The following is a 23,494-nucleotide window of genomic DNA, read 5'->3' as shown; positions in this document are numbered from 1 at the left end:
TAATCCCTAATATCACAGCTAGGTATATTCCTCGTTCTAAAAGGTAAAAAAAATCCAGACATGATTGTTTAAATATGTTTCTGCTGGACCCCTCATTTATGTGTGCTGGAGGTTTAAAGTTTCTATGTACCATTTCTGTAAACTGCATAACTGAGCACAACTGGCTTCCAAGCTAGCTGTGTTGTTACAACATATATATATATTTTAACTTTTAGGTGAGCAGAGATACATAAATATATTTATTTCTTATTGATAATATAAGTAGGCTAATAGAAACAAGATAGTAATGATAAAAACTTTTTTTTTGAAGATTTTTTTTGCCAGTTTTCAAGCCTTCATTATAGAAGACAGACAGGAAATGGGGTGAGAGAGAGAGGGGGAGACACGCAGCAAAGAGCCGCAGGTCAGAGTCAAACCCGCGGGCACTGCCTCGAGGACCTTTTGCCTCTTTATGTGAGGCGACTGCTTTAACCGCTGTGTCGCAGCCGCCCCGACGGAAACTAATTTTACGATATAAAAAGACAGAGAAATAATATCAACAGTGATGTTAAAACAAAGATGAATATGGAGAATGAGCAGAACACCACCATCTAGTGTCTGAAGATCAAAGTCGCAACAACAAAAAACATTCTAGCAGACGGGTTGCCAGGTTCGTAGGTGTATCAAGCGATCAGCCTGCTCCATGTCAGTGATGAATCATTCAGGGTAACGACTAATTTGGACCAATCAATTCATTTCACAACAGTATTTAACGTTAGCTAATCTTCAGCTGAAAGTTTTTCTTTGAGCGGTGTGTGATCGGTTAGCTAGCTCTCAACTCAAAATTATTCCTGTTTCTGTAGCAACAACAGACAAACCTGGCAACCCGAAACGCCCAACGCTATTGGCTGCTACAACGTGACAGAAAGTGGCTGTCAAACCTGTCGAAAAACGTTTCAAATATTAATTCAGACTACATATATTTTTTATGGAAAAGCGATACTTTCATTATGTACCCCTCAAAACGCCCCGCAGGTCTTTTATTATTATTTGATTTTTTTAAATATAGCTTTTAATAAAGATTCTACATATTCAACCTTTAACTAAATCCACAGTTTGGGAAACTGTAATAATATTATCTGTGTGTATCATTAATACATTAATGAAACCAGTCAGCCATGAAAAAAATGACGTCTGCAGTCTGGAGGAGGATCCAGGGGAAAATCCATCCATCTCTCTCTCTCTCTCTCTCTCTCTCTCTCTCTCTCTCTCTCTCTCTCTCTCTCTCTCTCTCTCTCTCTCTCCCTCTCTCTCTCTCTCTCTCTCTCTCGTGACCACGTCCACACGCGCTGCAGACAATCCATCCAGAGGACAGGAAGCCAAACTATGAAGCTTTAGTGAACCCCAGCTGAGCGTTTGTCACATCTTCCCCTGATGATTTTAGCGTTTAATTCGGTCTTTTCCGCTCAGCTCTGACTGCAAAAGGAGGTCGCTTTTGCGCAGGGAGAAAAAAAACGTCCATGTGGAGGGGAAAAAAAAGTTTTCTGCCACGTTATAAAAGCAGAAGGGAGTAGCACCGATCGGGTTTTCTTGTCATTTTGATCTTGTTGCTTGACAGGACGGCGGGACTTGTGTGTAGAAAGTAGGTTTTGTTGCGGGGCAGTCTGCAGACAGAAGAATGCTGCCCCAGCTCCTGCGCCTGGCCTGTGCGCTCTCTCTCTGCTGCTCTGGCTTCACCTCCGTCACTGCCAACGTGCTGAAAGCAGAGGTAAGTCTACTGGGGAACTCACATCCACTCACTTTAAACAATGCAAATACATACAGGAGTGTTATAAAAGCTCATGTGTAAACAACTGGAAATGCACCGTTCGTACAAAGAATCATATAGTTCCAAAAAAGACAACACAACAATCAAACAATACAGGACAATAAAGCAGGATTCTCATTGTATCCTTCTAATCCATCACATCTTAGCATTTGAAGAAATAGAGCCTCCATGTTTAGGACATATTAGGCCTATTGTACTTTTTTAGAAAGGATTTTAACACTTTAACACTATTGTCCTGCTTTGATTATTGATGTGGGTTTGATGAGGTTTTTCTACACGAACAACGTTTAATTACCTTATTATTAATCCCTAAAATGATGCAATACAAATAGATACAGGAGTTTAAAGTGTGTTATAAAAGTGTAAACAACTGGAATTGTCCTTTTTCTTTATTTTGGCAAGCATAGGCAAATTTATTCATTTAGCACCATTCGTACAAACAGGAATTCATAGTGCTTACAGGGAAAAAAGGATCACATATAGTACATACAGGACAATAAGATAGATTAAACATGATCAAAAGAGCAATAAGATAAATGCATGAACAGTAAAGTTCGCATTTTATTAGTTTCCCAATTAGAGTTTTCCACAATATCGCTGGAAGATACAGATTCACAGTGTTCTGCAGCAGGAAGTAACATTTTATTGTATTTCTAACCTGTTATTGTATTATGGATTGGTTACTGATATGTGGAGTGTCTCTCTAATGTTTAGGTTTTCTCTAATCTTGCAACAGCAAGGGAGGAACTGTTTATGTTCCTGTGTTTATTCTGCCTCCCCCCTGAAGTTTATCTTTCTGCGCGGAGAGCTGTTTAAAAGACTCCGTCTGACTGAAACAAGAGATGAAACTTCATCCAAAAAATGTCATGAGTCGAAACTCTCGTGGCTTTGTGAAGGAGGACGAGGAGGAGGGGAGGGGGTTCAGAAACCTCAGCTGAGTTGCTTTGTTCTGAGAAAAAAAAAATTGGCTAGTGGTGGTACGGGGGAGGGGGTTAATGGTTTTCATCTGCCTGTAGGCTGCACGGGGGCCTGGTCTGCATTCACAACAAGCCGGACATGAGTCGCTGCATTAGGCTCTCAGGCTGTGACACCTCGGCCTGGAGACGCTAAAAGTGCAGCCTTCGACTTAACAACATATTTAGTCACCAGCTCGTGCGCAGATTTGTAAAATAATTGGGTACGAGCACCCTGGGCGCCTCCGGCTCTCTGCACATTATACATTTGCTCCGTAGGTCGATCCAGAGGTCGTAAGAGTGTATGATGTGTGCATTTAACGGCACCGCATCAGTGTTTAGTCACATACTGTCTGGAACTGAACACAAGGTGTTTCTCTGTAAAAGACAGGATGCATCACTAAAAAAGGCAGCTGTCACAGGAAATTGATTCACAGAGCAAAAAAAAAGCAACTTATTTAAGGTGTACAAGGCTCTGGAGCTGTAGTTCCGGGTGGGCAGGATGCACGGAGGAGCGAAGGAGGACCTTAGTCACTGACCACAAGTTGCTGGCGTCTGAGTCAAGCCAGACATGGTGGGTAACTCAGAGAGTCAGACGGTTTATAAGACGCCACAGGAGGGCGGCCGACACAGTGATGAATGTCTGCAAACAAAGTGAGAAAACACGACTGTTTACAGCTGCGGATAATACCACCAATATGTCACTTCACTGCTAAAATGATAATAACCCACAGTGCAGTGGTTTAATGTGATGGAGAGTGGATGCTGATACAGGTTGTGTGCACAGACAGTGTCAGTCCCTGATGCAGAAACAGGATAAGAGTTGATTATGGGTTGAGGATTACGTCACCGTAGAGCTGTACACGAACCCTGTGATCAAAAGATAGACTCGTCTGTGTGCGGAGAAGGCAGACGAACAGCAAGGATCGGAGAAACAACGACTTAATTGAAGTTGTCGATGCTCCTTTTAGGGCGAGTTGAGAAAGCAGAAGTCAGACAAGAGAAGTTTAGAGGAATGTTGTGGTTTATCAGAGTTGCTCAACATCTGAAGATCCCTCTCTGACTTCACCCTGACAAACTAAACCCACTCAAGTCCGTGCTGAGTACGAAGAGAAGACTTCCACTTTTCTCCGAAACGACTTCTGGTCAAGTCAAAGTACCTTTGCGGCCTCCGGCATCTGTTTTTATTCAGCACTTCTGCCTTGTCTAACCTTTCTTTACATAAATAAAAAAGCTTAGCAGGACCTTGTGAGTGGAGGAAGTGGGCAGCAATGAAAACAACAGCGTCTAAAACAGGATCTCTCCATATCTGGCTAAAAGAGTTTCTGGAGATTTCCCCCTTTGCCATGTGGAGACATGTGTCTCCTGATCCCAGCTGGAGGGGATACAGATTCGGTCAAAACACATCTGGGTTCAGTTTCTCTTTATCTCTTGAGTGGCTGTTGATGTAGCATCAAAAGAAAAGAGCTTCAGATCTGGCGCATGCTGCTGCTGCTGCTCTGACAGGCAGCGGGTGTCACTTAAGAAATGAAAGTGATCACCTGGATTTGGCTTTAATGAGAAACTGATGGACTTCAAGGGAGAAAGGGAGCGTATCTCACCTACACCCAAGAAAATGGTCCACCTTTGGAGGACATTAAAGAGGGAAAGTTTCCAAAGTGATGTTGGAATGTCAGTGATGACCGCCTGAAAAAGTGTTGCTAAAGTGCCCTCTACAGTGGCAAAAACGAGAGGAAGTGCCTACTTGGCTGCCCTTTATACGTGCAAAAAATGATTGGGTGCCCGTTCATACGATATATTATGAAGATGTGCCCTCTAGAACAAGAAAAATCGATAACATGCCTTAATGAGTGCCCTTCTAGTGCCCTTCTGCCTGTCTGGTGCCTCCATGGTTGAAAGAGTGTTGGTAAAGTGCCCTCTATAGAGTGGTGAAAACGAGAGAAAGTGCCTTATTAGCCGCCCTTTACACGTGAAAAAAATATAGAGTGCCCCCTAGGGTGCCCCTTCATACAATAAATGATGTGCCCTCTAGAGCAAGAATATGGCAAACCGAAAAAACATGTTGTGGTTAGCTGATGAGGTGCAGACCTTCCTCTCTTTGGTCGCCGACGAACGGGGAACGCGAAAGAGGCGTTGATTTCATGTGGCGTCACTACGACGAACAGCTACATCAAGTGGTTCTTAAATCTGCATGAACAACCAAGCAAAAAGTGGATTAAGAGTATGCCCGTACCCGTAGTGGTGAAGCGATACAGAGTATAGATACTATACTGATCTTAATCGAGGATGAGGACGATTTTATCATACATGATGCATCATAGCTTTTTGAGCTTTTTACCCCATGCTTTACAGAATAGCCCTTATATTTTGCGTCCCAGCCCTTCAAACAGTCCAAGTCCGCCACTGCTCAGGGTGTTTTTTGTCTGGAGTGCTCAGCTGGTTGGATTTGATTTGAGGTGAAGGTCAGATGTGCTGCACCAACCACCTGTAGAGGTAGAGAGCTGTTGTGAAAAGTATATTTACTCAGGTACTTTCATTCGATGCTGCTTTTTTCTTCTTCTCGACATTTCAGAGGGAAAAAAAGTACTTTATACTGCATTACCGTAATCTTTGCAGCAGTATTAAGTAGTTATATTTACAAAATGATTGCTGTTGGGCCTGGTAGCCTATTAGTAAAGTAACACAATCACCTTCATAACAAAATTCAATTACTTGACAAAAACAATCTCAACTCAAGATCTACTTACTTAGCTTTCTTCTGGGACCTTACCCTGCTCAGTTGTCATGGAGACGAAATATGCGAAATATCTCTCTAACTTCAACATTAAAATGAACCACAACATCAATGCATCATTATTGATCTAGCATGGGATAAATAAAAGGGCCCTCCTGCAGATATTTTGCTGTTAACACTGTTTTTTTTCCTTTTTTGTGTTTTTGGTGTATTTTTGCACTGCTTTATTACTTACGTAAGGATCTAAATCCTCTAAATAAGTCCAACCTTATAAGAATACTGGGGTCTAGGTAGCGGTAACTGTTCAATTGATAATAATTCATCATATTCTATAGCCTCCTTTCATGTATGCTTTGTCAAATGTAGTGCAGCATCAAGAACAATATTTGCCTTTGAGTAAAAGTATAAGTTCCTCAAAATTGTGTTTTTATGTCCAGTAAAAATACGTACTGTCTATAAATTTGTCCTAAAGGTATTTATCACTCCAGTTGCCTCGCTGCCACCATAGAAAATGCAGTTAAGTACAAAAGATTGTGTTTTACGTTTTATATTTTATTAAAGGATCTCCATTAGCTTATGCCTTAGCAGTTTGCTAGTCCTCCTGGGGTCCTCATACCAACAGATATACAGACTATGTATACAGAATACAGTCATCCAACAACTTTAACATTAAAAATACATTACAAATACCTTACAAAAGGACAGCACATTAACATAGTACAGACAGAAATAAGAAAACAATACAGCTTTAACCATCAACCACTGAAAAAGTGCAGCTTTAACCTCTTTTTAAAGGATATTTTGCTTTTTACCTGACGGATATCAAGTGGTAATCCTTTCCAAATATAACTCATTCTATTATATTCAGCAAATTAGTTCTTGGACGAGCTTGCACAGTATCACCCTTACATGCCTTCCTTGTATTATGTTTATGCACAGTGTTACAAAAAACAATTTGATCTCTCATGAACTCAGGTCTGTGCTTGCATCCGTTAAAATAAGCTTTCACTAAAGCAGAATAAGTGATTCCTGACATTTGACCTGTTTGACCTGGTAGAAATGTAAACGCAGGAAGAAGAAAAAAGTCCTGCACGGCGCTGCTGTGAGTGCTAAGTGGGTCAGAGACGCCAAGAAATGAAGGCAATGTGAGATTCAGCCGCTCATGAGCAGAATTCTCTGTTTTTTCCGTTGGCAACGAGCGAGAGGAACAACTGACTCAGTCCCTCAAATTTAAATTCAGCCTTACTCCCAACCTCTCTCTCTCTCTCTCTCGCTCTCTCTCTCTCTCTCTCCACTCGTCCTTCTAATGTCTTTACCTCCCCTTCACTAATGTAACGCTGCACTTTAGATCATCTTCTTCTTTACCCTCTTGTCTGTTCGTTTTCTTCTCTTATTCCTGGTGAAATTTAAAGACGGGGAATAAAACATCTATAACTTATTCGTCTGGCTTTACACTAGGAAAAAAAACAGTGGAAGTTTATGGAGGCGGCTCGAAACAAAATAGTGCTTTGACACTTTGCAGCTTTACACAAAAAGACGTCCTTTGGCATTGTTTACTGCACTGCTAAGTATAGTATAGTATAGTTTCTTGAAGTTTATAGTCAGACACCCACATGACAGATGACTGTTTCACTTCCTAAGAAAACGTTGTCGTTCTTTTGTTTCTTTGCCACAGAAGTTATAAATGCACAGGGGATTTTTGGTCCCATTTTGTTTATAACTCTTATAGGAACGTGTGGTTGGTGATTTTCTTTATAGTGCATCCGGAAATTACGTCTGAGTCTCATGTGAATGTGAGTAAGAGTGTGTGACAGTCAGAGGCACCCTTTTGTCCCGTGATGGGCGACGAGACATTGAGACATCACATACATGCTGCCGGGCATCATGGTCACATTTTTTTTGTGTGCTTATTCTCTCTGGATTGAGTGATTGTGTTGTTAAGTGCCATCTGGGCAACTGGAAGCTCCAGGTTCACTGTTTATCAACTGGTTGTGGTAATTTCATTTGTTCTTGAGGCCGTAGCTTGAGGAGGATATTGTGTTGAAATCTACTTCTGAAACTTTTATTTGTTCAAGTTCGACCACACGGGAGCTTCAGCAGGGCGGACGCAGTAAAAACACATTAATTACACCTGTATGTAGACAATAAACCAGAGTGTCTGGAAACCGAGAACCATGGGGTGCTGTATTACTTTACAAAAGAGTGTGAGAAGAATGGAGGGCTGAACGGGGGCCCAGCAGCACACTGTTGCCCCAGGACCCCAGCAGTAAGTTAACAGAGCCGTGGTGAAGTACGTTTTTAGGATTTAGTTTCCATAAGAGTCTGTTCTGATCGTGAGAAGAGGATGACTGCAGGCAGCCATCTGCACCTACCTCCATTTATAGATATTTTAAGGTTCCATATTGGGAAAAGAGAAAGATTTTTATGTCTTTTTTATTTATAAAGCAGGTGGAGGTGCTATAAAAAGTATCAAAAACCTCAATCCACAGAGAAACACACACAGCCCTTATTCAAAAACTGTCTTTTAACGAGCCGTCGGGACTTCTGTACAGTTGTGATGTCACAAATATACTATATATAGGTAGAAAGTACTGCTACAGTGACTTAACAGTCATTCCCTGACTGCAATGACTGTGTGAGACGCAAAGAACGCAGCTGCAGAGACCATGAAACACTGACCAATCAGAGCAGACTGGTCTTTTTCAGGAGGGGGTCTTAAAGAGACAGGCGCTTAAACGGAGCGTTTCAGACAGAGGGTGAATACAGGAATATTCAGACAGACAGGATGAGAAAAAGAATGTGTTTTTGAACTTTAAAGCATGTAAACATGTTCTAGTAGAAACCCAAAATACAAGTATTAACCTGAAAATGAGGATGATAAAGGACCATTAAAGGATCTTTAATCAGTTATCAATAAACAAACAGTATCCAGGATTACGAACATTGTTTTTTGATGAATCTGCTAATTATTCTCTTAATTGGTGAATAATTAGTTCACAAAAAGTTAGAAAACATTTTTAAATCTAATTAAATTCAGCTTTTATAGAATTTAGAGCTTCAACTGATTTTTTTTCATTATGTTACTGTATATTATTTTCCTAATGAATCCATTTTTAAATAATCAACAAAATGATAGTTAATCAACCCAAAGTAACATATTCAGATTACCTATTTTGACCAGGCAAAAGTCCAAAACCCCAAATTTTTCAGTTTATTGAAGACAAGAAGAAGCAGCAGCCTCACATTTAAGAAGCAGCAACAACTGACCGTCTGTCTTTTTTGATTAAACAGTGAGTCAAAAGAGTCAAGAATATGAAAATCTATCAAACTAATTCATTGTTTCAGCTCCACATGAGACAGTAAGGTCACAGAAGGGTCACAGAATCCATGTATACATCCCGCAGCTCCACCGAAACAACCTCTTCCACCAACTTTACATCACGCTGGTTGTGTCTCACTGTGTGCATTATACATTTAGACCTGACGTCACTGCGCACACACACTGAGAACACTCAGCGGCGTGTTTACCAAACCGGCAACCAGCACTTTGACCACACATGGCTGCGTAGCGAGCTACCTAGCTACCCCCATGGCCAACAATACCAGCCATGTACAAGTCTCAATAAATAGACGCTTTGATGGTGGCTGCTGGGAGTTCCAGGGAGGAGGGGTGCATGCTGGGATACCTGGCGTCTCAACCGGAGGTGGTGTGTGGAGTAGTTTGGGACTGAGAGGGGGAGAGAAGTGGAGGTCTTGACGGTGTGGGGGAGACTTTTCAGGGGGAGTGTTTTTATAGAAGCAGACGCGTCACCACACTGGAGCCACAGGACACACTAGCAGCAGTCAGTGGAGGAGCAAGGAGAGTAAATTTGGTTGGTGTCACAGGCAGATTGACTCAGAGAGAGAGAGTCAGGGGATAAATTAGATTAACTAGACGTTTAAATAATCCAGAGAAATCTTGACGAGATTGTGATATGCACAGACGGGAGAAGGGGGGGGGGGGTGCGTTGCCTCTGCAGGTCGTCATAAGTGAACCTTGTTCTCTGGCCTCTCTGAACCAGCACACGACTAACAGTAGCTGTGTGTGCCCAGGCCCGTATACGGCCGGGTAGTCCTGCCCCATGCAGTTGCTACATTTCCATCCCAACCCCCACGCTTTTCACTCGTCGGAGGAAGGCTTGAAGAGAAAAACAGCGCTGATGTTGGAATAAGAGAGATATCTGAGGTTTAGATGACGCTGACGATGGAATTCATGGAAATGCCACCGACTTAATCTGCGGTGGAGATGAAGATGTGTTAACTCTCTGTGTGCAGATCATTTCACTGTATAATAAATATAATATCGGTGCAGATACAGAAGTGGAAACACAGTTCAAGATGCACGTAAGCTTCTACAACTCCAGCAAAAGAGGGTCAGGAGATGAGAAGATCGATACCGCTCTTATATTTCTTTACACTACAGCTGTAGCCCACAGTTAGCGTAGCTTAGCACAAAGAGTGGAAATGGGGGGTTAGGTGCTAGCCACGCTCTGTCCAGTGGCAAAAATATATGCCTATACCAGCACCTCTAAAGCTCACTAATAATGTTCAGCATTAGTGTCATTAAGGTCACATCTAAACTCTATACGGTGTCATTTTTACACTTTGTTTGTGACATAATTATCAAACCTGATTATTTGTAAGATGTAAAGGAAGACGATGCAACTTTTGAAAGGATGAAGACAGGATCAAGACAATCATCCTCTTATGAGTGAAAAGTATTAATAAGTATAAAGTATAGAATTTATAACCAATAAAACACACCCATTGCCTCAAAAAAAAATTGCGTACGGTGAAACTGCATTCTCTGTTTACGCTTTGAAGGAAACATTTATCGTCTCTGAGTACGTTTGTCTTTGACGTATCACAAAAGAGGAGGAGGTCAGGGTGGATGGAGGAGGTCAGGGTGGATGGATGAGGACAGGGTGGATGGATGAGGTCAGGGTGGATGGAGGAGGTCAGGGTGGATGGAGGAGGTCAGGGTGGATGGAGGAGGTCAGGGTGGATGGATGAGGTCAGGGTGGATGGAGGAGGTCAGGGTGGATGGAGGAGGTCAGGGTGGATGGAGGAGGTCAGGGTGGATGGATGAGTCCCGCGCGAAACCGAAAGTCAACATTGACTTGTTTACGTAGCGTACTTCACTTCTCATGCAAACTTATCTTAAATTACACAACAATCTTACTCACGTTAACCCAAATTGTAATCTTTTACTTAACCTAATCATGTATTTTCAGTTTCAATTCACAACACTAAGCACGTGATTTAAGCTTCCAGCGCTCAAGAATGCAGTTTTGTCGTGTTGGAGCGTAACTTTCCAGGAGACGGGGTTGTACAGTACATGTGGGTTTTTACTTGGTCTGGTTTTGATAAGTAGCTTATAATGGCAATCTTAACATAGACGTTGTTGTATAATTGATATTATATTATTAAACTGACTTGATGACTCTTCTCTACTGAGGCTACAGCCTTAATGCGGAGCTAAATGTCTCCCAGCTCCAGCTCCATTAACGGACAGACATTATGGTATCGACCTTTTCATCTAACTCTTGGCATGAAAACAAATATTTCCCTAAAATGCTGAACTATTCCTTTGGGTCTTAGACCACCAGCAGCAGCAGTGGCAGTGGAAAGAATAGGCTGGCCTTTCATGTGTAAAGATAAATAGTGGTGGTTTTGGTTGACATGAAGGCAGACAGAGAGCGAGAGGAGGAGGAGGACAGACATAGACAGTGGCAAGGAGACCTTAAAAGTCAAGCATGTTGCTGCAAATGTTACTTTTTCCACCATTGTGACCACCAGTTGTCTTTGGCTGTGATCGTCTAGACAGACTTTTGGGTCATCGGGACTAAAGTGACATCAGTGTTTTCAGATTTTGTGTTTTATTTGGCTTTCAGTTCCTCCTCTCGTCCCTCCTTACGACCCCACAACAAAGCTCCCCCTTAACGAGTTCGGCATGAATCAAGGGAGCATGTGAGGATTTGGTGTCGCGTAAAGAAACGATAATAAATGTAACACGCTGGGTTACCCCAGTGTGTGTCGGCTGCTGTAGAAAAGAGTGTTTAGGTTAACGAGTCACACACAAAAACACTATGTCTCCCTTATTCATGATGCAATCTGTGGGATGCATCTGAGCTCAGGGACGCAGGTCCAAACAAGCTCTGAAGGTTGACTGGAAGTAGACAAACACCCACAGGTTCGCACAAGTGGCCAATCCCTTCTTTTCTTGCAGACTAAGATGTTTTCAGGTGGTTTTCTGTTGTTTCTGGTGTGTCTGACTACCGGCAGCCTGAGCAACTCACAGAGAAAGAGAGTTATTATGTGTTGCAAAACTCCTAGTTACTGCTTAGTATAAAACAAAAGCCCCATGTCGTAACAAAATTGTTGTATTTTAACAGATAAATTCGATTTTTTTAGTTGTATTTTATGGAAATAGAGTCGTGTAACGGAACACTGTGTATCCACGTAGCAGCCAAAATAAAGAAGGTTTAACCCCACTTCCTATTTTGCATTAATGAAGATCGTGACATTAATATGGAAATGAAAGTGTTCACTTCATCAGATGGGTGATGTCATTTGTTTTTGGGAAGAAGACTATTCATAAGATCCTACAAATCCAATATTTGTGTTCAAGTTTCAACTTTTCATATTGTCCGTACTCATTATGAGGTTATTCAGTCGTTGAAGCTGTTTGACATGTGTTTTTCTAAAACAGAATAATGACGTAATGGCACAGCATGTGGTATAAGTAGGATAATGCACGGAGAGGTGTCTGTTATTAGGAATTAACAGACGACGGGATGTTAAACTTCTTCTTCGACACATGGTAAAAGCAGAATAATGCACGGAAAGGTGTCTGTTATTAGGAATTAACAGACGACGGGGTGTTAAACTTCTTCTTCGACACATGGTAAAAGCAGAATAATGCACGGAGAGGTGTCTGTTATTAGGAATTAACAGACAACGGGATGTTAAACGTCTTCTTCGACACATGGTAAAAGCAGAATAATGCACGGAGAGGTGTCTGTTATTAGGAATTAACAGACAACGGGTTGTTAAACTTTTTCTCTGGCATGTGGTATAAGCAGGATAATGCATGGAGAGGTGTTCGTAATCAGGAGTTAATGGACTTCACGGATGTAACTGTCCAAGTCGCAGACCTCCCCGTCATCCATTAATGCATTATAATGGACACCTTTTAGGGCATCCCTAAGGTAAATAGCTAGTGTAAAATAACATCAGATTCATCAGAAGAGAATAAAATGGATATTTCCTTGCATTATTTGTGTTTATAAAATCCCCAAAATCCAGATTTCATAGGATATAGGCTATTTGCTTTGATGCATGCTTTGCTCATAATCCATGCATGACCTGAAAGATTTATTTCTGGATAAACAAGCTTTTTACAGCAGTGTTTCCACTTCACAGCTTCTTGACAAGCTGAACATGATATATGATCATCTTCATGCCATATTATTATTTTTAGTAATACTCTGTTTCATGGAGCTCTCTGTAATATTTGTCCAACAGAAAAGGAAATAAATCTGAACAGATACATGATGTTCTCTCTCTTGCAGGGTTGGCTGCAGCAGTATGGCTACCTGCCTCCAGGCGATGTCAGGGCCCAGGCCATCCGCTCACCAAAGTCCATTGCCATAGCGATATCAGCCATGCAGAGGTTTTACGGTTTGACTGTCACCGGCTCCATAGACTCCAACACGATAGAGTGAGTCCTGACTGACAGCGGCTGGGTTTTTTTGTTGTTCAAATCATCACTGCAGATTTGCAAGCCGCCATGACACTATTTCCAAATAATGCGTCCTTCAGTTGAGTCTTAACATTTTATATAGATAAAAAGTGGGGATTTTATCTTTGCTGTTGCCAGGGCGATGAGCCGGCCACGGTGCGGTGTCCCAGACAAGTTCGGCCCGCAGCTGAAAACCAACCTGAGGAGGAAGAGATACGCCGTGCAGGGTCTGAAGTGGGACAAGTCCGAGGTGACCTTCAGGTACACACCTACGCTACTAAAGTTTCACCTGATTTATTATGCAACTAATGACTTCCGTGTTTAAGTTATCTTTTAATTATTTTCTTTATTAATCAAATGATTGTTTGATCTATAAAAATACAAGAACAATGTGAAAAATGTGCCAAGAGGGAACAAATCATATTGGTTGTTTTGTCCAAAAGACCAAAAAAATATCCACATTTTAGAAGTGGGGCCCACTGAAGCGGATTACAAACCTTGATACAAATAATGAATGAATGTCTGTCAATGAATGAATTGTTTAAGCTTTTGAGCTTTTTAAATATTCCTTAAAATTAAAATCCAAACTCTAAATGTTACTTCAACAGTGCAAATAAAGAATAAAAAATGCCCGTAAAACCAGTATTTCCCCACGGTTTTTGACGTAAATGTAGTGTTTAAATAATATTTACGTGATCTGCTTTATTCCAGATACAGACACTATTTTACACAAGTCTAAAGACTCTGCAGCCATGTTTGAAAGGCTTTTATTGTGAAGGACTAAGCAGCTTTTGTTTGGAAAAATGCATAAATAGTGTGTTATTGTGAGTCGGTCCTAAGTCTCCCTGTTCTTTCTGACAGCATACAGAACTACACCCCAAAGATCGGAGAACGAGCCACGCATGACGCGATCCGAAAGGCCTTCAAGGTGTGGGAGAGTGTGATCCCGCTCACCTTCAGGGAGATCCCCTACAGCCAGATCAGAGACAAGGTCGACAAGTTCGCCGACATCATGCTCTCGTTCTCTGAGGGCTTCCATGGAGACAGCACGCCGTTCGATGGCGAGGGCGGTTTCCTGGCTCACGCTTACTTTCCCGGACACGGCATCGGGGGAGACACGCACTTTGACCTCGCTGAGCCCTGGACCACAGGGAACACCGACCAGGGGGGTAAGAGAGAAGAAGGCGGCTTCTAGATCCTGAAATAAATAAAGACAAATTAACTAAACATTATTTTTCTCTCTCTCTCTGAAGGTAATGATGTTTTCCTGGTGGCTGTCCATGAGTTGGGTCACGCTCTGGGTCTAGAGCACTCCAACGACCCCTCCGCCATCATGGCCCCCTTCTACCAGTGGTTTGAAACAGAAAACTTCCAGCTCCCAGAGGACGACCGCAGGGGCATCCAGGCGATCTACGGTGGGTTGATCTCCCAAAGGAAGTGGGAATTTACTGCACATATTTGCAGCAAACATCCAACATCCACTACCTTTCCGCCACAACTCTTCCTCTCACGGGACGTTATTAATTAGAACATTCCCATACAGTACTATGAAGCGTAACATGAGAGGCTACAACATATAATATTCATTTTCAGGCTCATACTTGTATTTTGGGTTTCTAGTCTTCTGCATCTGCGTTCTCTGTTTCACTGCACCTTCATTGCAGCCGGAGAATGACTGTGATGGCAAGGTAGCGGCACTTTCTACCTATATGTTCAATTCAACTACGTTATATTTATAGTGTCAAATCATAACAAAAGTTATCTCAGGACAGAGTTACAGAGACCCAACAATTTCTCCATGAGCAAACAGCAACAGTACTGAGGAAAAACCTTCCCTTTAACAGGCAGGAACGTTGCTCATCTGCCATGTCACAACTTCACTCTACACTGGAGATCAAAATTAGATAACAAAGTGTTAATACTTGATTTATTCTGAAATATTGTTATTTTTTATTGTTTATAATTTCATAGAATATCCGCTGTGTCTATACCACTGCTGAACTAGCATGATTTTTTAAATAACCAAGACACTTCAACAAAAACCTTTATATTGTGAAAAAAACAGTGATAATTAGAGAACAATAACCATTGTGTTAGAAGAGAAGATTTAAACAATGTTTTCTTCTATAGGATTCAAAAATGAACAGCACATCTGCTCCCACAGGACATCACTAGTTTCTCACACTGCTCTGGTTTTATCTTGGTCCGTTCGTCTTCAGGCTCTTCCACAGTTCAGTAACTGTAGTGGGTTTCTTAGACATTACTTTGTTGCTAAGGATTTTCCAGAGATTCTCTTTGGAGTTTAGATCTGGACTCATTATTTCAATATTCTGAGCTTCAAGGAACTGCTTAACCTGTTTTGCAGAGTGACAGGGAACATTGTCTTGCAATTCGGAGACAGTTGCAGTGAAGGTATTAACGGCTCATTTGAAGACAATACGGGCTGAGTGCATTTCTCTGTGGTTTGACCGATTTTATACTTTCGCAGTATTTATAAAGCACCTCGACCTGCTTTCTAATAATAAAAGACAAGAAAATCTTACTTTTTACAATATGGGACCTTTAAGATTTTGACCCGATAATCCAATAGTGGTTGAAACATTTCACTGAAAATCCCAAAAGTGAACCTTAGGAATAGTCAGTAGGGTTCATCATCTGGGAACAATGAATGTCCTCACAGAGTTTCATGGCAATCCATTCAGTAGTTGTTGATATATTTCAGTCTAGGCCAAAGTGGTGCAGTTTTTACAACATAGTGTCTTTCCCCACAGGCACAAAATCGGGGGCTCCCCCACCTCCTCCTCCTCCCCCGAGACCTACAAAGTCGGCCACCCCCGACAACGGTCCAGACATCTGTGAGGGACACTTCGACACCATCGCCATTCTCAGAGGGGAAAAGTTTGTATTTAAGGTACAAAAAAGACCATTTGTTCTCAAACATTCAAATGATAAATCTCACAGCAGGTGTCAACGCTGAACAGTTCTGTTCTATGAATGCGGCACAATAATATTCATTATTTCAGTCAGATTAAGTGAAAATATTGGAATACATTTTACTATATTTCTAATCTGTGTATGTGTGTGTTTGCAGGACAAGTGGTTTTGGCGTTTGCGTAACAACAAGGTGTTGCCAGGTTACCCGATGACCATCAGTCACTTCTGGAAGGGCCTGCCCTCAAACATCAACGCCGCCTACGAGAGGGATGATGGGAAATTCGTCTTCTTCAAGGGTACGCTCCATCAGATTAGACTGAAACCAGAAGTCACTGCAGCTGCTCGAGTGGTGAATTTAATGTGATAACTCTTTATGACTTCTGGTCTCCAGGTGACAGGTACTGGGTTTTCACGGAGTCCAGCATGGAGAAGGATTCCCCCAAGAGCCTGAAGGACATGGGCACCGGTCTGCCGAAAGACAAGATCGACGCCGCTCTCTTCTACACACCAACAGGACAGACGTACTTCTTCAGAGGCACTAAGTGAGTCCTCTGCTTCTTATACGGGTCATTTATGGAAGATCATTTCTGCCAATGTGAGATAAGATCCTGTAAGTCACTATAATGAGTTAGTATCTTACAATAATGAGTTAGTATGTTAAAATAATGAGTTAGTATCTTAAAATAATGAGTTAGTATCTTAAAATAATGAGTTAATATCTTAAAATAATGAGTTAATATCTTAAAATAATGAGTTAATATCTTAAAATAATGAGTTAGTATCTTAAAATAATGAGTTAATATCTTAAAATAATGAGTTAATATCTTAAAATAATGAGTTAATATCTTAAAATAATGAGTTAATATCTTAAAATAATGAGTTAATATCTTAAAATAATGAGTTAATATCTTACAATAATGAGTTAGTATCTTAAAATAATGAGTTAGTATGTTAAAATAATGAGTTAGTATCTTAAAATAATGAGTAAGTATCTTAAAATAATTAATTAATATCTTAAAATAATGATTAGTATCTTAAAATAATGAGTTAGTATCTCAAAATAATGAGTTAATATCTTAAAATAATGAGTTAGTATCTTGAAAAAATTAGTTAATATCTTAAAATAATGAGTGAGTATCTTAAAATAATGAGTTAATATCTTAAAATAATGAGTTAGTATCTTAAAATAATGAGTTAATATCTTAAAATAATGAGTTAGTATCTTAAAATAATGAGTTAGTATCTTAAAATAATGAGTTAGTATCTTAAAATAATGAGTTAATATCATAAAATAATGAGTTAATATCTTAAAATAATGAGTTAATATCTTAAAATAATGAGTTAATATCTCAAAATAATGAGTTAGTATCTTAAAATAATGAGTTAGTATGTTAAAATAATGAGTTAGTACCTTAAAATAATGAGAAACGTTCTGAAAATAAAGAGAAACTTTTATAACGTTTCTTGTTATAATGACTTACAGGATCGTTTCCGTCACATTGGCAGAAATGGGTGAAATCAACGTTGTGCATCTTTTACATCTGAAATCAGTTTTTCTTTCTGAAGAGAGGTTCAAAAAAGTCATTCCTGGTCCTCACGTCAAAGAACCAATGACCTTTTGTCCTTTTCTATGAAAGGTTTTTGGAGCGCTCGTGCAGAGATTGGATCTCTTTCCCATTTCCCAAACAAACACTGCTCATACTGTCTGTACAGTAGAGACCTGTTGTAACTTGTACTCTGTGCTTATCTCTCAACTTGTTATGACGCTAGAATCCCACATTTCAGTTCCCTGACTCACATTTTGTTCTCCCTGTCTGTTATTCAGTCACAGACAACTACTGCATATGTGATTTTACCAATTTTCTTTCCCTTAAATGTTAGATATTGAGTCTACCGCGTGTAATTTATGTGTAACTGTGGAATAACAACTCCGTAGGACGTGAACTTCTGTGTTTCCTCCAGGAAATAAACATTATATTTTGTTACACTTGTAGCTCTTTAATAGTTCGGTGTCTTTGTGACATGTGCAGGTACTACCGGTTCAACGAGAAGACTCGCACCGTGGACAGCGGTTATCCAAAGCCCATCAGCATGTGGAGCGGAGCACCGGAAAACATCAAAGCCGCCATCATGAGCGAAGACGGATGTAAGTTTTCCTCTCCTTCAAACTGATCATTTCTATATTCAGAGACAGAACCGAAACAACGAGTCCATTGTTGAATAGTCGGACAGAAAGTTAATTGGCTGCTACTCATTGTCAGTGCGTTTACCTGCAGTTTAAAAACCTGATTGTATTAACGCAATACCCCCGTTTCTCAAACGCCATGTAAACACCTCGCCCGGGTATACCTATGCTGCCTTGCACGCAAATTCATTTCATCATGCTCGGCAGCCTGGAGTCCATGGATCCAATTTTCTAAGACGATGACGTTCTTGTCGAATTTCTGTCGCTCTACATACGTCATCTGTTATAATTGATACGATTGGCTATGAGCTACATACAGACGCATTTGATAGACATTCGTTTATTCCAATAAACGGCCCTGGAAAAATGAATGGGTGGTTCCCAGACCAAATATTCCTGAGATGTGGTCGCATTAGCCAGGCTAGTAAACTCCATACCCCGGTTAACCGACCTAGATAACTCCTTTAGTAACCAGAGTAGTCGTGCATGTATACGCCGTAACCGGGGTAAGATCAGGTTAGGTCGTAACTGCTCCTCCCCACTCTGCTGCAGTGGTTTAAGAATAGATCAGGAAGCAACGGCGCTGAAAACATCAGCAACAGCCACGACTTCCATTCATGTCGTAATTCTGTGGAAAAGTCGTCCATGTTCTCCGCGCTTTCAAAGTTGTTTTGATTTTGATGAAAGTCAACCGGGAGAAAGAGCCGCATGCAGACCAGTTGTACATTGTCGGAGTGCCATCTACGGTACAGGAGTAAGAGTTACCCCCGCCCTTCTTCACATTCTTATTCGTACACGCGGAGAACTGCAATAACCCGGGTATTCACCCAACCAGGGAAAGACTACACTCAGGTTACTGCTGTGCACGTAAACTCAGTGGCAGATTCATCGATAATAACATTTTTTATAATTTGCCGCCCTATTGTTGACCCTCATGGAGCAGTTCTAGCCCAAACAGCTGTGTAGTTTTATTTTGAATTACAGAAAAACTCTTTCTCTTTCAGCTTACACTTATTTCTACAAAGCCAACAAGTACTGGAAGTTCAACAACCAGTACATGAAGGTGGAGTCCGGCTACCCCAAGTCTGTGCTCAGTGACTGGATGGGCTGCGAAGGCGAGGAGCCCAAGAAGGGTCGGGAAGAGGTGATTATCATCGAGGTGGACGAATCGCAGAGCGGGGCCGGGCCGGCGGCCGTGGTCATCCCTCTCCTCCTACTGGTGCTGGTTGTGGTCACTCTGGGGGCGCTTTTGTTCTTCAGGAAGTACGGCACGCCTCGACGCCTCCTCTACTGCCAGAGATCCCTCCTGGACAAGGTGTAGACGGGAGCGACGGGACAGGGGGGTGATTGACAGACTGCCACAGAGGGACAGAAAGAGAGGGAGAGAGAGAGAGAGAAAGAGAGAGAGAGAGAACGAGGGCCGGGTGGAGATGGAAACTGACGTGGAAGAGGAGGAGAGGAAAGACAGAAGAAACGGGGGAGAGGAGGGGGACGATGTGTTAAGTGTCGGGTGGTTTGTACGTGCCACGAAAGAGAGGAAAAAGGCCCTAGAAACTGAAATCAGGAAAATGTGTATTTGTACGTTAACTATTTACGTGTACTGTTCTGTGTTCGGAGATTTATCAAACATACCCACAAAATCTCACGTAGAGAAGGGACATATACAAAGAGACTCATCAACAACTTCCCCTCCCGCCTCTCCTCTCTCACATCCCCCAGGTATAAAAACACAAAAAGAAAAAAAACATCCCTTTCTTCCTCTCCTTTAACTGGACGACTCCAGCTGAACTGCTGTCTGATTCACTTACTCAGAAAAACCATCATCTCTTGTTAAAGAGTTTTTGCTCTGAAATACGTTTGCTGTCTGGGTTTTATTTTGAAAATCACTTCAACGTGACATATTCTTGCTCTTTTGGCAACTTTTTGATATTCGGCCATGCAGTATTCCCTGAATTACGTTGATTTCTTTTTTTTTTTTTCTCCTACCACTAAAGTAGGGCTGGGTATGGGACCTCATGCTTCTTTAGTGCTGCCTGAAGTGTGTCCACTGCACTTAGTATTAAATTCAATGTCTGGTTAGATTGGTAACCCTGTTCCCCTATTCTTTGTTCAAATACTTCCAGATTTAATACACAATTCACAAGTTTAGCTTCTTGTTAAAGGAAATAATTGCAGTTTTAAAGGTCCAATATCGTACAAAGTGCGATTGCCATGTCTTTTTTGATTATAAAACAGATGGAGGTGCTGTATAAATACTGTGAAAGTATGAAAACGCTCAATCCACAGAGAAATGCACACAGCCCGTATTCAGAAACTGTGTCTTTAAACGAGCCGTCAGGACTTCTGTACAGTTGTGATGTCACAACTATACTATGGGGCTGTTAGGTCGTGACGTAACGCCCCTTCAAAATACGATTTCCCGACACGAGCTGGTCCAAGCCTTGCATTTCTACAATGCAGCAGTGCTGCGTTCGAACAGTTTAAACAGATCTTAGTACAAAAAAAACACAACGTAATTGTCATTTTACCGCTTTCCTATCGATGAAAAGGTGTCTCACGGAAGAAGGAAGTGATCGTAATTATTCACAGGTTCAGCTGTTGTTGTTTGTGTTGTTCGAAAGAAGCGTTTGGACCAGGAAATCGTATTTTGAAAGGGTGTTACGTCAGATTTAACAACCCTGTAGAAACACTGACCAATCAGAGCAGATTGGACTTTTTCAGGACAGGGTCTTAAAGAGACAGGCGCTAAAACGGAGCGTTTAACACAGAGGGTGAATCCGGCTGTTAAGTCGTGACGTAACGCCCTTTCAAAATATGATTCCCGGGTCCAAGCCTTTTATTTCTACAACGCCGCAGTGCCATGTTCCCCGTTGTTTGAACAGATCTGAGTTTTTAAAAAACAACGTAATTGTCATTTTACCTCTTTCTCATCATTTAAAAAGGTGTTTAACAGACGAAAGAGGTGATGTAATGGTTCACATGTTTGACCTTTGTGTCTGTTTTGTTTCAACGGGGCATTTGGACCCAGAAATCTTATTTTGAAAGGGTGTTACGTCAGACTTAACAGCCGGATACAGGAATATAAAACAGACAGGATGAGAAAAATTATGTGTTTTTGAACTTTAAAGCATGTAAACATGTTGAAACCCAAATTACAAGTATGAACCTGAAAATAAGCAGAATATGGGACCTTTAGTCAATACCTACTACTTTAGAGGACTCTCTCACTCTCAGCACGACCACGTTCAGTTTTAGTTATGTCACCTGTCTGATGTTTGAAGGAGCGGAGGGACCCTTATGCACAGTGTTAGTATTGATTGATGCAGACTTTTGAACATGCACAGATATGATTTATGATTAGACGGTCGAGCTGAAGCCCGGACGAAACAATCAGAGAACAAAGATGCACAAAAACTAGAATCATTTCTACTTTTTATTTCATTTTGTTTTAACTGCAACTTGGTTCACAGGCAAAACTCTTCTTTCAGTGCAAGCAGTCAGACGGGACAAAATATCTTCTTAAAAAAAACGCGATGTTTTAACTCACGGATGACAGTTTTCAAAACATTCCAGTACATTTGTTGTCGAACAGAAGCGGAGCTGCTTTTGCCAAATGTGTCAGTAAAGCGGTACAGTTTCCAACAATATGGTGCAATTTTTTTTTAATTATTATCGTTTGCTATGGGAAATTGTTGTTATTATAAGTATGGTTATTGTTATTATTGTTCTCCTGGTAAAGGTATAGTGACTTTTTCTTTGTCTTTTGTACATTGTCATTTGGAGTCCTGCTGGACAGAGGCATAAAGTGACAGTGATGGAAATGAACCCCAGTTTACACTCAGCATGTGAGGAATCAGATCAGATCAGGGTTAACTGTGTGGAATCACGCAGATGTCGGCACAGGATAACAAGCGATGCTATTTATGAACTTTGATGGTGCTCAATGATTTTTTTTTTTTTTACACAAATCAAAAATTGAAGGTGAATTGATTTAGTTAATAACAATGATAATGGTAATGATATTTATAATGATGATCATATCAATAAAATGGAATGAGATTTTTTTTTTCCTGCCTGTTTTCACTTTTGTATTTCGTTTCAGTGAAATTTGACTACCATGCTTTGGTCTGAACACACACTTAAACACAGAAATGCAACATTAAGACATTTTAGTTTTCCAAAACAAGTTAATATTTACCAGATAACAAAGAGAAATGTGACTAATAACTTCATTCGTAAGTGCTTCGTTTACATAATTTAAGATATTTGCAAAGAAATTCTGTTTAATTAAATCATTTTTGTTATGTGGGTGGCCCGCTGGTGTGGTGGTTAGCACTGTCACCTCACAGCAAGAGGGTTCGTGGTTCGAATTCCGGCATGTCCTCCCCGTGTCTGCGTGGGTTTTCTCCGGGTTCTCCGGTTTCCTCCCACAGTTCAAAGACGTGCGTGCAGGTGTAGGTTAATTGATGACTCTAAAATTGCCCGTAGGTGCGAATGGTTGTCTGTCTGTTTGACTCTATGTGCCCTGTGATAGACTGGCGCCCTGTCCAGGGTGGACCCTGCCTCACACCCAATGTCAGCTGGACACCCCCCCACACACACACACACACACACACACGCGACCCCGAAAGGGACAAATGGTTGAAGATGGATGGATTTTTGCTATGTTAAAAAAACAAAAAAACATTTATGCATCTTAAGTTTTGTTAAATAAAGGGCTGGGCGTACAGTATATCGAGGTTATTGTGATAAACAATTACGTCTTCCAAATTGAAAATAACGTCGCCATAGTCTTGCTGTCCCTCCCCGTTTTGTGATTGGTTCCCTTGCTGAGACGAAAATCGGATCCATGGAATCCAGGCGCTAGTCCGCATGGGTATACCCAGACTATATCAGGATAGAAGATTTGGTCGAACCATAGTTAAACACATAGTGGCCAATCTGAAAACATGTTGACGTTTTGTTTCAGCCTCACAAAATTACTGTATTTCCTGGATTCAGGCAAACATTTAGACAAACACTCTTTAATCGAGACTCCGTGCTAAAACCATGACGGATATACTACGGTGCAGTCTTCATAATGTCCTTTTGCTTTGGC

The 23,494-nt window shown here is 41.1% G+C and overlaps 1 protein-coding gene across 2 annotated transcripts; it reads left to right on the top strand.

Annotated features, from left to right (window-relative positions):
- Positions 1 to 1,330: 1,330 nt before the first annotated feature.
- Positions 1,331 to 22,460, top strand: mmp14a (matrix metallopeptidase 14a (membrane-inserted)). 2 transcript variants are annotated; one of them, XR_014593717.1, is made up of 11 exons: positions 1,331 to 1,747; positions 13,108 to 13,256; positions 13,416 to 13,538; positions 14,139 to 14,446; positions 14,531 to 14,692; positions 16,049 to 16,188; positions 16,369 to 16,507; positions 16,603 to 16,753; positions 18,242 to 18,357; positions 19,401 to 21,153; positions 21,455 to 22,460. XR_014593717.1 is itself a non-coding variant. In XM_083937094.1 (10 exons), exons 1-10 carry the CDS (start codon positions 1,658 to 1,660, stop codon positions 19,715 to 19,717), a joined length of 1,695 nt encoding a protein of 564 aa, XP_083793220.1. In that variant the 5' UTR covers positions 1,331 to 1,657; the 3' UTR covers positions 19,718 to 22,460. The 2 variants fall into 2 exon arrangements, 1 of the variants encoding a protein (XP_083793220.1); XM_083937094.1 differs by having other exon boundaries at positions 19,401 to 22,460.
- The last annotated feature ends 1,034 nt before the right edge of the window (positions 22,461 to 23,494 follow it).

Source organism: Echiichthys vipera, assembly GCF_963691815.1.
Source record: "Echiichthys vipera genome assembly, chromosome: 22".
Classification (NCBI taxonomy): Eukaryota; Metazoa; Chordata; class Actinopteri; order Perciformes; family Trachinidae; genus Echiichthys; species Echiichthys vipera.
Note: the sequence above shows the minus strand (reverse complement) of the source record. Positions and strands in the feature narration are given on the sequence as shown.

What these genes read in the sequence shown, in the direction of transcription:
- mmp14a (XM_083937094.1), top strand. Translation starts at nt 1,658, where the DNA reads ATGCTGCCCCAGCTCCTGCGCCTGGCCTGTGCGCTCTCTCTCTGCTGC. An exon ending in AGGGAACACCGACCAGGGGG is followed by an intron (nt 14,447 to 14,530) that starts GTAAGAGAGAAG and finishes CTCTCTCTGAAG; the next exon opens with GTAATGATGTTTTCCTGGTG. An exon ending in GGGAAAAGTTTGTATTTAAG is followed by an intron (nt 16,189 to 16,368) that starts GTACAAAAAAGA and finishes GTGTGTTTGCAG; the next exon opens with GACAAGTGGTTTTGGCGTTT.